Source organism: Amblyomma americanum, chromosome 1 (assembly GCF_052857255.1).
Source record: "Amblyomma americanum isolate KBUSLIRL-KWMA chromosome 1, ASM5285725v1, whole genome shotgun sequence".
Taxonomy (NCBI): domain Eukaryota; kingdom Metazoa; phylum Arthropoda; class Arachnida; order Ixodida; family Ixodidae; genus Amblyomma; species Amblyomma americanum.
Genome location: NC_135497.1, coordinates 410,675,021 through 410,690,168, shown reverse-complemented (window position 1 = coordinate 410,690,168; position 15,148 = coordinate 410,675,021). Strand labels below are relative to the sequence as shown.

Genomic DNA, 15,148 nt, shown 5'->3' with positions numbered 1-15,148 from the left:
TATGAAGATTATTTAGTGCAGCTCACGTCCACATTTCGGAAAATATGACCGTCATCATCCGCCTTGGTGGTTCGGTGGATAAGCTCGTTCTTTTGTTCTGTCGCGAGATGGAATTTCGGCCGCAGTTGCCGCTTTTCAGATAAGGTATTATGCAGAAATAACCATTAGCTAGCTGTTCGATGTCAGGCCACGTTAAAGAATCCCAGGTGATCGAAATTAAACCGGATCCCTCTAGAGCGGTGTCTTTAGCCACTATAGGGTGCAGCTTGGCGGCGTTAAATCCCCCGTTCCACGTACCGCACCAATAGTGATTCTCATCCAGTTGCTTTTTTAGTACTCGTTTGGATTAAGACCCTCTCTTTCCCCGGGAATAATAGAGCTGCTGCGCACACAGGTGAGATGAAGCGCTCATTTCACGGCATTTAAGAGCTTGCTTCAGCGAGCAGAAATGCAGAATATCGGCTCAAGACCTTGCGCGCTTACCTATGGGTGTCTCCTTGGGAAGCTTGAGCACTCTCATATTGTGTGAGTAGTCAATGTTGGGGGCATTACCTGAAAATGATCGAGCAAGAAACAATAGGTACAGTTATCAACATTAGGTATATTGGAGTCTTCTCTCCATTCATTTTTGTGTCATAATCTATAAGATTCCAGGTGCTGTATAAGTGAACCATACTATACTTGGCAGAAACATGTCAAGATTCCTGCTGGTTAGCTCCCGAGGTAGCGTTTGAAGGATGCGACATACATAGTCAGTTGCTTAAAACGACAACGCAGCGGGATAGAGACTTACCTTCTACATTTCCAATATCTAGAAGTAGAAGCATGCAGAGCCACATGGCAGCCGTACATCTGCAAAACAAAAAAGAGAGAAAGAAAGAAACATATATGAATCTCCCTCCTTACGGGGTCATTGCATATATTCTCTCTTGTTTGGGTACCGAGTGCACGTTTCCCTAGGACGCGAAATCATAATTTTAACTGTAGATCTGTCCCTCTGATGCTGCCTTGGTGATTTCACTACTAACCTGGATCTTAGTTGTACCTTAAATAATATAAATATATTCTAATGAAGGTGGCAGAAATAATGAAGGAGGATCGTCTTGGCTAATATCTCAAGGCGCTGAGGCTTTTGCGAAGGGAAGGAAACGATTTCAACTCGAAACCAACGTGCACTGCACTGAAACTGCTGATAGTGACAAGAGGATGCGTAAAATCTCATGTTGGAGCTCAGCACCGCGATCTATATCGAGTCAGTGAATTCGACGCAAGAGGCCATAGACTCTTGATTAAGACAAAAAAAATCAGTTTATTTAGTCCTACGCATGAACTAGTCTACTGCAGGAATGGATGCGTACAGCGCCGTTTTTTGTTGCTTGCCATGCTTTTCCGGCTCTTGCGGCTCGTCGAAGCCCTCTTCGACTGCACGTGAAGGTGACCACGCTGCAACTGATCGGCCAATGCAGCAGAATCTCCCTCTTGTGACGAAGGCATTACGTCGTCCGCGTGACGTGCATGCTTGGTTCAGCTCAATCGGGTACTTTCACAGAAACAGGCAACCAGCGGCATCTTCGGAGGCGACTGTCACTCGACTTCCCTCTTCGAGCGCTGGGCGAAGTAAACCTTCCAAAAGTCATTTCGCAGCTTTTTAGCTGCAGAGTCTCGTGAGTTTGTGGTCTCGCCGACCGGGTGGCGCTGACGCCGGCGATCTCACCTTACCCTTGAAGCAGCAGTAATTGTTTCGCCAGGCATTTGCAGCGTTCTAGTTCAACGCCGCCATCGTCGTCTCCGCAAGTGGCCACGATAATGCCCCACTTACTGTTCTTGCTGCCTCGGTTGAAACAGTCGCGTCAGCTGACTGGTGCGCGCACTTCTTTCTTTCTTGGTGCAGGCACTTACTGATTTGAGTTCCGTTTCGGTGCACTGCATGTATTACGTCACACGTTTTTCTCCCCTGTGGGCCAAAACAAAGGACAACGCAAAGACGCGGACAAGGACACCTACAAAAAAATTCAGTTCATTTGAGTTTTCGGCAACCATTGGTGTTCTCCCATTAGCTCGTCCGCGAATTTGAGTGGTTTTAGTGTGGTGATACTTCTGTGGCTCCACTAGATAGCTATAAGCATGCAGCACTCCAACTCGGCGAGGCGGAGAACTGTGTTTTTTGTAGCGTAACTCAATTTTTTTCAGCTTTGAATTTTTTGAGATGCAGTGTCCGTAGTCTTGTCTCGACTGAGGAGGAAATCTCATAAATAAATTCAAAATTCGTCAAACTGAACAACAAATAATTACTGACCGAGAGTATGGTTCGACCAGTGGAGCAAAACAAACGGGGATAAAGCGAAACGTAGCACTCGCATATAAATCGGTTGCACAAAATTAGCGACAAGCGAGAAAACGATACTGAGAAAAAAGCATCCAAAGTTGATCACTGTATTTGTGCCTTCTGACGGCAGCATGGTCGAAGTCCTTGCCGTCTTTTTGAATGCGGTGTTCCTTTGCTGCCTCTATATGCATATGACATATTTTTCAGCTGGTTGTAATCGGCAGTTTCGTGCTAACAACAGCGCGCAAGAAACTCGGCTCCACATTGCTGAGAATGGAGGCCTCCAACCTGAGAGGAATTTCCCGTAAGCTATCGAGAGACGTGCTGCAAAGAGGCGCCAGCGTGAAGCCATAATCCTGAGCGTCGCCACGGCAGCTGCGTCATCAACCGAAGACTCGTCGTTTGTCCGCGGGAAAAAGGATTCACCGACCAGCAACCTTGGCGAGGCGGATGCTTCGTTGCGTGACCACTCGTTGAGGGAAGACGCCTTCTCCCCCGGACGGAAGCGGCAGCGAAAGGAAGGTGTCAGTTTTTCCCACGGAGGTCCAACCTGTCTGGAAACAAACCCTCCCTCTTCCCTGGAGTGTCTACGACGGTGGCAAGCCTTCCACTTCCACGAAGCGCCGGGGTTCGAACATAGGTCGGGACCAGTATCCCCCCCTTCATAGCAACAACCACCACCACCACCTTGCTGAGCGCAGTGCTTCCAGTTAACCCGGGTCAACGACCGATGCCTCTAGGGAAGGCTAGTCATGGTGCTCAATCTTCATCATCGCCGTTGTTGCTATATCGACATCGCTGCCGGAAGAGCAGACCCTTGCCACCGGAAGAGCAGCGAAAGAGCAGCTGTGCCACCCCCGGAAGGGGCGGCTCCCCAGCTCATCATGAGTGGTTATTTAATTGGAGGTCGATAGTGTAGCAAGATTTTTTGGCTAGGGATGGGAGGATGACCAGCGATATTTAAGCGGCCGGACGGCATTTATCGTATTTATCAGCTGTCTAAAACGCTAAGCAACTCTTTTATCACGACGACTTGTCGAGAATCCTAAAAAGTAACACAAAAAAGTTCTGGCAAATTATCAACCCTGCTAATACGCATTCAGTTACCCTGAATAAAGATTCAGGAGAGCCATTTAGCGATACTGAATGTGCTAATATCTTTTCAGTTGCTTTTTCCTCTGTCTTCACAAGCGAGCCCGATGCGCCCTTACCTATTCTGCCTACAACCATTCCGCACACCATGCCTGTAACCGATGTTTCTGCTAATGGATTAATGTCCTTAATAGATAAAATTAAACTTTCATCTGCAGCAGGCATGGACGAAATAAATTCTAAACTTTTAAAAAACACAAAGTGCATTTCTGCCGAATGTTTATTGTTACTGTTTGCTCAGTCACTTTCCACAGGCACCATACCTGATGATTGGAAGAAGGGAAAGGTCTTTCCAGTCTAAAAATCCGGTAACAAAAATTCACCATTAAATTACCGTCCTATCTCGCTCACAAGTGTACCGTGTAAAATCATGGAGCATATCATCTACTCAGAAATCATGCAGTTCCTGGATGGTAACAAATTCTTTCATCCTGCACAACATGGATTTCGCAAAAACTATTCCTGTAACACACAATTAGCACTCTTTCTTCACGATCTGCATGCGAACCTCGACTTAAAAATCCAGACTGACGCAATTTTTTTAGACTTTGCTAAAGCCTTCGACAAGGTTTCCCACCGACGTTTGACGCTAAAACTTTTGCAGCTGAACTTGCATGCTAACATCTTAAAATGGATTGAAGCATTCCTAACGTGTCATTTTCAGTCAGTTGCTGTTAACAACCAGTCATCCCCTTCTGCCCTCGTAACCTCAGGCGTACCTCAGGGCTCGGTCCTAGGTCCTCTTTTCTTCTTAATATACATAAATGGCTTGCCAGAACACCTATCATGCAATATCCGTTTATTCGCCGACGACTGCGTTATCTACCACTCAATAACTAACACTTCCGACCAAAAAGCCCTTCAGGATGATCTTAACCGCATTGAAAAATGGTGCGATGATTGGCTAATGACACTTAACCCTAACAAATGCAAGCTTATTTCGTTTCACCGCAGACTTAATCCGTTGTCCTTTTCCTATAGAATTTCTAACAATCCAATAGAGCACATTCATTCATACAAATACTTAGGTATCACTGTGTGTCATGATCTAACTTGGCGGGAACATGTTACTAATGTTATTTCATTTGCAAACAAAACCCTTGGCTATCTGAAGCGCCATTTACGTCACGCAACAAAAGAGGTCAAATTACTCGCTTACACATCATTGGTAAGACCAAAACTGGAATACGCATCCCCCATTTGGAGCCCCCATCAAGCATATCTAATCGATTCACTTGAAGCCGTGCAAAATCGCGCCGCCCGTTTCATTCACTCCCAATATTCATACGAGGTCAGTGTAACATCCCTGAAATCACTGTCCAATTTACGAAGTCTTTCTTGCCGTGAGAGAGAGAGGGACTCTTTAATGAAGAAACAGAGAATTTAGCCGGCGTTTCAATATCGCTGGCATGCTACTCTGCGTAGGGAGGGGAATTTGGGAGATAAAGACTGAAGGAGAGCAGCGTGGAAGAGGTGGAAAAAAAAAACCAAGATAAAATGCAGCCATGAAATGGGTACTAAGGATGCAGTGGCGAGTATTGATGCAACCTATGGAATGATGGAGTGCATAGTCCGATGAATGGGCTGACGAAGTTCACTGCAAGAAGAATGCATGAAGGTAACCTGCAAGTGAATTTAGAGCTTATCGAGATGTCCAATGTCTTTTAAATATGTAAAAAGAAAGTTCATTGCAAGTCTCTGTTGCCTGAATCAGGCTAAGGGGCCTAAAACTTTGTCCATTGTTAGGGGCACTGGGCAGAGCTTCTGCATGCAATGTTCATAGTACGCACGCTCGTTAGCATACGCAGGGCACTCAAGCAGGATATGTTCCACAGTTTCTATCGAAGCACAGTTGTCACAATGCGGACTGTTCATTTGTCCAAAACGATATCGCAGGCCATTTGTATATGCAGCATTCAGACGAAGTCGGTGATAAAGTGTTTCGAGTTGTCGAGGAATTCTGGGTGAGAGTCTGGATCTAAGATGTGGGTCGATTGAGTGAAGAAATTGGTACTGATGTGTCGGCAAACTCCAAAGCCGATACGTTTCTTCGTACGCAAAACTTTTAGCCATTTGGGACGCATCAGATTTCGTGAGAAAACTTCGAATGTATCTCTGATGTTGATGGCCCTTACGGGCCGCTTCATCTGCTTTTTCATTAGCCATAATGCCACAGTGAGCAGGTACCCACTGAATGTTATGTGTCTTGCCGTCGTCGCGTCGCAACCTTATCTCTTTTTCATAAATTTTATTACATCTCACTCGGCCATGAACCATACATCTGCGCACCTCCGCCGCGCATATCACATCGCACTGGTCACCCCCTTCAAGTTACTCGTCCACGTGCCCGTACTGTAACCTTCTCCACCTCTTTCTTTCCACGAGCCACGTCAGACTGGAACGGCCTCTCCCACTCCGCTGCTGCTATCACCTGCCCGTCACTCTTCAACGCCAATATTGAACTTCATATGTCATCGTGAAAAAATGTACCAATTTTTGATTACCCCACCCCTTATGTAATACCCCGAAAGGGGCCTTTAAGGTAAATAAATGAAATGAAAAAAAAAATGAAATGTGTGCGAGAACATTCTGTTTTCTTCTTATATCTCACGTTCTCCTCTAAATTTGAAAATTAAACCCTTTGTAAGCCTCTCTCCTCGATGCCGCCCCTTCTCGTCGGATCACAGCATCAGCCTTTCGAGACAGACAGACCCCTGGACATCGACCTGACTGAGATAACCCCAGTCTAACCAAGGGCCCACATCTAACATAATCCATGGCGTCTACCGATCAATGCGCTTTCTGCCCACGCGCTGCCAGGGGAGACGAAGAGCTCGGATGCACGTCCATCACACGTCCTCCACGATAAGGTCACTTGCATCCGCACCGTACAGAAGTATTCTTGTCATTTTTCACCGTTGGGAACTTGCACTTCCGGCTGCCATAACAATGCGCCGTTTTATACTTTTTAAAGCAGCGTAGGCATATAAGTGCAGCGCAGAAGTCCGAACCCAAAATCAGCCCTTCCTGTAATTTATGGCTCTGCCGAAACAACATAATTCGAGGCGACCGAGCAAGCGTAGCCAACTGGGCGCGAAAGCAGACGGCCCTTCACAGGCTCTCGTAGAATTCGACGGTTGTTAGGGGAAACCGCGGAGGAGACCAATGCTGAACCGCAGCAGTCATATGGTGAGACCTTGAAACTTTCACTTTTGTATCATTGCTTCTGGACATGGAATCGAACTGGGGTGCTAGATTTGAACAGGAAACCAACTCTCCGCCGAGTCCAAGAACGCACCGGTCGGTCGTGACGCGCAAGGATACGAAGGTTAAAAAAAGCCTATTTTTCAAGGTTTTCAAGACACACAGCATGCACCCTCGCGGTTGATAAAAAAAAGTTTTTTTTTTTGCAGCACTTCCCTGTAGGTTTCCCCAAAGAAATTTCTTGGTAGCATATAAAACGAGTCGTACGAGTCGACTTTAAAAAAGCAAACAATTTTTGGTGTCTTTTTATGATTTGAAAGAAATGCCCACTAGAAACACCACAGGTAGCCTTGTGGAGATAACCGAGTGGTTAAGCCCCGACCTCATGGACCCTTTCGAGATGTACGCTCTAGAGCGAAAGCCGGAGATGGTCCCCGCATGCTCCCTTTGCCGCAGTGGCTCACTGCTTGGCGATCCGCTACTGAGTCGGAGGCCCGGGTTGAATCTCGGCCGCGGAGATTGCGTTTCGATGGAGATGAAACGCAAAAGGCAACGCTGTGCCGTGCGGGGTTAGCGCACGTTAAAGAACCCCCGGTGATTTAAATTAATCCGGAGCACTCCACTACGGCTTCCCTCATAGCCCATGGGTTGCTTCGGCACGTTAAACCCTAAAATTTACAATCTATACCTGCCAGATACCAGCGCCCGTATGCACCAGTCGGAGGATACGTTTCGCCCACGACTTCCGAGATGAGCCTTTTAGCTGATTTCAACTGCTGCAGCCGCTCTTGTTGTTTTCCGGCATTGTCATTTGGCAGCAGCAGTGGCGGCGAGCGGACTGGCCTCTAATCAAGTGTATCTGCTGTCGTTACAGGTTGGTGTGCAGCCTCTTGTTTTCTGTTAGCCTGACTTTTTTTACACTTTACCCACTGCTGCTGCCAGTTTTGAGTGCGTCTCATGCCAATACTGTCTACCTGTCTCCCGTATTGCTCCGTCTACTGTCTAGTGTGCCTGAAAAAATGCCTGAATCTATTTGTGACGAATGTGACGTCCTCATAAAGAATAACGATGGTTACTTACTTTGCTACGAATGCTCAGGACGTTTTCACATCAGTCGTACTTGTTCTGGTGTAACCAAGAAAAAATTTCGATCCATAGATGAAGATCTTCAGAAGTCCTGGCGCCGCCCTTCGTGCCGAAATGCAAAGCCTAGCTCCGGTATGCCCAAGGAACAGGATGCTTCATTTGCCACTATGCTCCTTGACATCAGCAAAAAACTTGATGAACTGCTTCCGCTTAAGCAAACTGTAGGCGAAATAGAGGCATCGGTCAAGCTGCTATCAGCCAAGTATGACGATGTTCTCGCGAATCTCTCCAAGCATGACAGTCAAATAAAGACACCCACAGCCAAAGTGGCTGAAACTGAAGCTTCCTGCACTAGCTCCGACGTACAGGCCATCCGCGCCGCAGTTAATGATCTGGAGTACCATAGCAGAAAGCTGAACCTTGAAGTTGATGGCATCAAAGAAGAAAAAAGATGAATCGCTCATGGACAAACTTAACGACATCGCGTCAAAATTGATACTTGCCCCTCTAACCAAACAAACTGTCTCTGCTATTCATAGACTTTCGTCAAGGAACAACAAAACATCAGGTATAATCATTGGTTTTGGCCGCCGCAATGGCTGAGCGGTTATGGCGCTCGGCTGCTGGCCCGAAAGACGCGGGTTCGATCCCAGCCGCAGTGGTCGAATTTCGATGGAGGCGAAATTCTAGAGGCCCGTGTACTGTGCGATGTCAGTGCACGTTAAAAAACCCCAGGTGGTCGAAATTCCCAGAGCCCTTCACTACGGCGTCTCTCATAGCCGGAGTCGCTTTGGGACGTTAAACCCCCATAAACCATAATCATTCGTTTTAATCACCAATCATCAAATGTCAAATGGCTAGAAAAAAAGAAATGTTTTTCAGACATTCAGCCAGATGATTTCATGTTCGAAAACCTGACTGCGCAGAACCGAATGTTGCTGAACACTGCTAAGGAATGGGCACGTGTCAATAATTTTCGCTTTGCATGACACCGAAGTGGAAAAGGAAAGAAGAGGGAGCAAACGGATGTCTGATAAAGTGCATGGCTGACCTTGATAAGGTAGTTACTTAAGTTCAAAACAGCAAAAAAAGACATATTTCATAATGTCATCTTCATCGCGTGAACCCTTTGCATTTCTCATTTGAAGAAGTTTATTGGATCTGAGCACAATAGATCCATCCGGTGCATTCATGTAAACTGTCAGTCAGCGAGAAATAAGTCGGCCGAGCTTGATGCGAGGTTTAGCAACTTGAACCTGGAATTTCATTTTATTATGCTATCTGAAACTTGGTATGACCACAGCACTCCTCCCTGGCGACCTCCATATTATGACTGTTTTAGTCGAATCAGAAATGTTTCACGTGGCGGCGGTGTCAGCATGCTAGTGCGAAACAATTTCAACGTGCAATGTCTCGAGGAATTCTCATCTTTTTCCGATGACTATGAAGTGTTGTCTGTTTTGCACGCCCCTACGGTTTACTCTGTTTTTTTTTTTTTTTTATCGTACACAACACGAAAATTCCGATTGTTTTTTTCTCTTCCGACAAGGGCTTTTCGAATGCATCTCTAATTTGCAGTACAACATTATATGTGGTGATGAGCTCAACATTAATTTCTGTGCTGATATTGCCGTGAGGCGTGAATTTGAATTGCTTCTACGGTATTATGGTTGTTTTAATGTTGTTCAAATGTCATAAGTGACCGTATCAGAGTGACCTGCGACACGTCTGCATGCCTTGATCTCTTCATCACGAATTCTTACCGCGCCTCCGTGGTGGCTGAGTGGTAATGTCTCTCGGCTGCTGGCCCGAAAGACGCGGGTTCGATCCCGGGCGCGGCGGTCGAATTTCGATGAAGGCGAAATTCTAGAGGCCCGTGTACTTTGCGATGTCATTGCACGTTAAAGAACCCCAGGTGGTCGAAATTCCCGGAGCCCTTCACTACGGCGTCTCTCACAGCCTGAGTCGCTTAGGGACGTTAAACCCCCATAAACCAAACCAAACGAATTTTTGCCAGGTTGATATCAGGTCTGGTGTTCTTTCATATCAAATCAGTGACCACCTGCCAATTTTTTAGTTAAAATCGCAAAGTAAAAATTATTTCATTCAATCACTAGTGAAAGCCTTCACCACTTTCGGGAGGAACTGCACAAAGTTGACTGGAGTACTGTTTATGCCTCTTAATGTGCGGATACCACGTATGAACTCTTCATTTATATTCTTATCTCATGTTATAAGAAACACTTTCCTCGGTGTTTGAGAAGGCCTAGATCTTCGCGAATTCGTAAGCCATGGATCACGAATGACCTATTTAAAAAAATCAAAGAAAAAAACCAGCTTTTTAATAAGTTTATTAGGTCTAAAGATCCTGGCGATCTGCGGATTTTTAAGTCTTTCCGTAACCGGCTTACAAACGAACTGCGTCAGGCAAGAGCCTCATATTTTGAAGCGAACTTTCTCGTGTGCCAAAATGATAGCCGCAAATTATGGCACAAGCTAAATGATTTAATGAATCGGAACTCGAGGGCAACACCCGAAATCCACATTGTCGTAAGCGGCATAGAGATTACTGCTGACGCACTTCCCGGTTGTTTTAATGACCATTTCAGCACTAACGGTCGCCAAAATGCTAGTGTGAATGCATGCCGTTATATTAATACACACTGCACAGAATCCATCTTTCTTCACCCTACAAATGAAGGCGAATGAACAATGCTTTTCAAAGAACTGAGCAACAGTACTGCCTGTGATGCCGATGACCTGCAGATCGGGCCCATGAGGTGTGTCCTTGACCGAATTTCACCTGTTCTTTTTCATGTTTACAATATTTGTCTTTCATCAGGCCAATTTTCAAACAGAATGCAGGTGGCAAATGTGCTAGCCCTTTTCAAAAAAAGTTGACGAAGCTCAAATTTCTAACTATAGGCCCATCTCCATACTTCCAATTTTTTCCAAAAGACTTCAGAAGATCATTTTTTGTAGGCTATGTAGCTTTCTAGATAAGCATAAATTAATAACCCGCATCAATATGCCTTCCGCAAAGGCATGTCGACCGAACTGGCACTCCTTAAACAGAAAGTGCTAATCCTAAAGAATTCTGAGGAACGCTTTTTAACCTTAGGCGTTTTTGTCGACTTGTCCAAAGCCTTCGATTCCATTGACCATAAACTTCTGCTTTGCAAATTGTCTTACCCCGCCGCGGTGGCTCAGTGGTTAGGGCGCTCGACTACTGATCCGGAGTTCCCGGGTTCGAACCTGACCGCGGCGGCTGCGTTTTTATGGAGGAAAAACGCTAAGGCGCCCGTGTGCTGTGCGATGTCAGTGCACGTTAAAGATCCCCAGGTGGTCGAAATTATTCCGGAGCCCTCCACTACGGCACCTCTCTCTTCCTTTCTTCTTTCACTCCCTCCTTTACCCTTCCCTTACGGCGCGGTTCAGGTGTCCAACGATATATGAGACAGATGCTGCGCCATTTCCTTTCCCCCCCAAAACCAATTAATAATAATAATTGTCTTACTATGGCATTCGCGGCATCGCCCTCAACTTAACTGAATCAGACCTAAGTCATAGAAGGCAGTTTGTGCATGTGAATGGCATATCATCTAACGTCCTTCCAGTTGTTGTAGGTGTCCCACAACGCAGCATTTTGGGTCCTTTATTGTCTAACACTTTCACAAATTATCTCACTAACATTGATCCCAATACCGCATTCATTATGTATGCTGATGGTACCACACTTCTCTTCTTCTCCAATTCTCCAGATGACCTAACTCTACATGCTAACCACGAGCTTTCTAAGTTACATAGGTGGTCTATTGGAAACTGCCTGTTAATAAACACCGTTAAAACTAAAGCCTTACTCTTTCAACCGAAAAACATTAACACTGCGTTACCTAGTGATATACTATTAAATACTTTCAAAATCGAAGTTGCCGCCGCGGTGGCTAAGTGGTTCTGGCGCTGGGCTGCTGACCCGAAAGACGCGGGTTCGGTACCGGCCCCCGGCGGTCGATTTTCGATGAAGGCGAAATTCTAGGGGCCCGTGTAGTGTGCGTTGTCAGTGCACGTTAGAAAACACCAGGCGGTCGAAATTTCCGGAGCCCTTCACTACGGCGTCTCTCATAGCCTGAGTCGCTTTGGGACGTTAAACCCCATAAACCATAAAATCGAAGTTGTACGAACATTCAAATGCTCGGGTGTGCACTTTGACCATAATATGTGCTGGAATTCTCATATAAATTTTCTGACCGGTAAACTGTCTCAGGTGCTGGGTCTAGTCCGCTCTATCAGCTGTCTTTCCTTTTCAGAAAAACTCTTAATATATAACGCACTTTTCCTCAGTAATCTTAATTACTGCTGTCTCGTATGGGGGACAACAACTTTCACAGACATTCACAGACTGCTTGTCATCCCGAAAAAATTTCTTCGCGTCATATGCAGTAAGCCTCACGACTTTCATTATGCTCCCCTTTTCCGTGATCTTAGAACCCTGACACTTCCCGCCTTATTGAATCACCGCCTGGTTTTATCCTACCGTAAAGACACAAAGAATAGAATCGGTAATCTTTGATATCTCGCTAATCTCTTAGAACGCGTTGCCCCCTACGCTGTTCGAACTCCGGAGACTGGGTGTGTTCCTCATCCGCGTACTAATTATGGTCAAGAAATGTTAAGCTACAGGTTGCCGAAGTTACTAAATGACCTTACTCTATGTAACATCGACGTGCTCACTTGTTCTTTAAGAAACCTGCTTGAAATATTTTTGTACGCATGACTGTGTTTCTGTAATAAGCTGTGTACGGCATTTTTTTCTATTTGTTTTATTTTATCTTTTACTGTTTCAATTGTATCTTTTTGGGTTTCTTGTTTTGCCTTTGTTTTAACTCTAGTCTATTAATAAGCCTTCTCTCCGCCCTGCTGGAGCCACTGTAACAGTACTTGAAGCCAGTAAAGCTGCTCCTGAGGAGCTTTTTCCCCTTGTATCCCTCACAACCATTGTGTCGCCTTGTTTGTGGAAATAAACTCAAGCTCAAACCCAAATTCTGTAATCAACCGCGTCGGCAAGAGCACGGGAACGAGGCAACACCAGGCACATTCGTGTCCCTCTTCGGCGCCTGGAGCGTGGAGTCCATGGATTCGCGAGCTTTCTAGTGGGGTGGACGGGCGAAAAATAGCGGACAAGGAGAGGTTGCAACGTAACCGTTAATTCATTTCTGGCTTAAAAATCCGCTTCCAGTGCCTCTATACTCAGCTCGCGACATTTGGCTGCGATCTCTAATGAGTAGCCTCTACACAGCAGCGAAGGAAGCCAAGTGGTAAACGTCATTGCCTTCTTAAATCTTCGTCCTGTTCACCTTCTCTCACTGATTTTTCTTTCAGACACCTTGGGGACGAGTACGCCATGTACTGATAGTACATAACTCTCTTCATCGGCGCCCGTTTGGGCACCCGTCCTAAAGTTACTGACCTCTGCGTGAGTCACTCTGCGTTCTCTTACGGAGGAGGCCCTCGTTTGCAAGGCATGAAGCGTTGACCCGTACCTCTGCTGTAAGCTGCACCCCTCCCACTTTTGTTGCAAATGACATGCTCATAGAGGAACGGGACAGTCTCGCTGGGACAGGAACGTGCAGGAAATGAGCGAGAGATCGGTACCTCCGGTCAGAGCTCTTAATCATCTCGATCTAATTACCTCGGGTCCCTTTCGTACCCTTACCTCAAAGGTGGAAAGCAGCAAAGCAAAGAAAAAAATAATAATAAACAATTCGCGACCATGAACTTCTCCTCGCCGAAACCTCGCCAATACGCGCAGGATTTTCCATATAAGCATCCCGAATGGGGACAATTCCGTTCACGTGGCCACGGCTGACCTCGCCGCAGCACGGAAGGTCTCCCTATTCTGGCCGCCTGAGCTGTGTGGGGAAGCCACAATTAATGGGCGGTGCGCCCGGAAGTCGCGCTAATGAAAATGTTCTCGCGGCGTCGCCCCTCCCACCACGCGATGCCGTAACGCCAGGTTTACTGGCGCTTCTCTCTCCCTGCGGCCCCTTTGTGGAGTGCGCGACGCGAGCCTTGGCACACGTGCAGCGGAGGTGGCCGTCATTAGGGAAACCAGCAGCCCGAGTCCCAGTGATCTCAAAACGTCAAGCGCCCACGCCCCGCCCAGATAACGACGGGTGCCACGGCTATGCTGCCCGGCAGATTGCTGTGAAATTGAGCGAGGCTCACCGGCGTACGCTAGCATAGGTAGGGCACAGATCAAGGAATTAGTGCTGGTACAAACGACGAACGCTGGAACAACGCGATGTGAAGCGCGCGCACGCAGGCTTAAGTGCCGCTATCTACACGCTCATTTGCTCGTTCTCCGTCGAGAAGGCCGGATCAGCAGCGAAAGCAATAAAGCGCAGTTGGCGGCTGAATCAAAATGTAAATCCGATGATAATTTCGCGCAAGCAAAACGGTTTAGGTCGTTCCAGAATTCTCTCGAGTCAATCCGAACAACGTAAGCGCGTGTGTCTATACACTTGAAGCAATTCTGAGCCGACGCTTGGCGCCGAAACCGACCCTTTGTCGTCGGCCTGCTGAACCGGTGGCGGAATGATGCTGTCACGGCTAACAGTCCATGATACGGCTGTAGTCGGCTTCCGTTCAGTATTTTGAGTTCCTGTCCCGATGTAACCCGCCCCCATCTTGTTAGGAAGGAGTACACATAGAGCCATTCAATCCTTGTTGTCATCAGCATATTTAGTTCCTTCGCCATTGCAAAGCAAGAAGCACGCGACTCACGCGCAACGGGGGCTACAACACGTCTCAGTCAAAAAGCTAAAGGAACTTAAGAGCACGGACCAGTAACTCTACTTTATTCTTATTCCCTAATCCGAGGGGCATTTTCAGTCAGTTCAATGTGTCGCAGCCTTCTTGCTGTTTTTTTTTTGTGCGGCAAATGTATCTTTTCATCCCCAATGAGAAGCACCGACGCCACGGCGGGGCTTCCGAAGAATTCATAAATAAAAAACAGCGCGAAAAAGCTGGACCGTGAAAGGGAGGCGACACATGTGCGCGAACCAACAACCGAATGAATTTCCCAACTGACAACGCGAGCATCTTATAGAGAACGTGGCATGATATCAGGAAAAAAAAAACAAGTAGATCACAAAACAGATTGAAGAAAACAAAAAAAACAACAAAAAAGAAACGGGGCAGGTACAAATGAAAATACTAGTATTGCTTTAACAGGTCAACGATCACCATTGGGTGAAGAGAAAGGATGGTGTGCTGATGCATTCATTGCTTTTCTGAAGAATGTATAGTGTTACAAAGATACCTGGCGCCTCCTGTTCATTCTACCTTTTTAAGATCTTGCGCTGACTGAATAACGGTGAG

At 46.5% G+C, this 15,148-nt stretch overlaps 1 protein-coding gene across 1 annotated transcript in view; it reads right to left on the bottom strand.

Annotated features, from left to right (window-relative positions):
- The window catches only part of Cad86C (Cadherin 86C), a 136,288-nt gene that overhangs the window by 51,456 nt on the left and 69,684 nt on the right, over window positions 1-15,148 (bottom strand). The window contains 2 exon segments of the mRNA XM_077650297.1: window positions 484-552; window positions 794-852. Of these exon segments, the coding sequence (XP_077506423.1) occupies window positions 484-552; window positions 794-852 (128 nt within the window).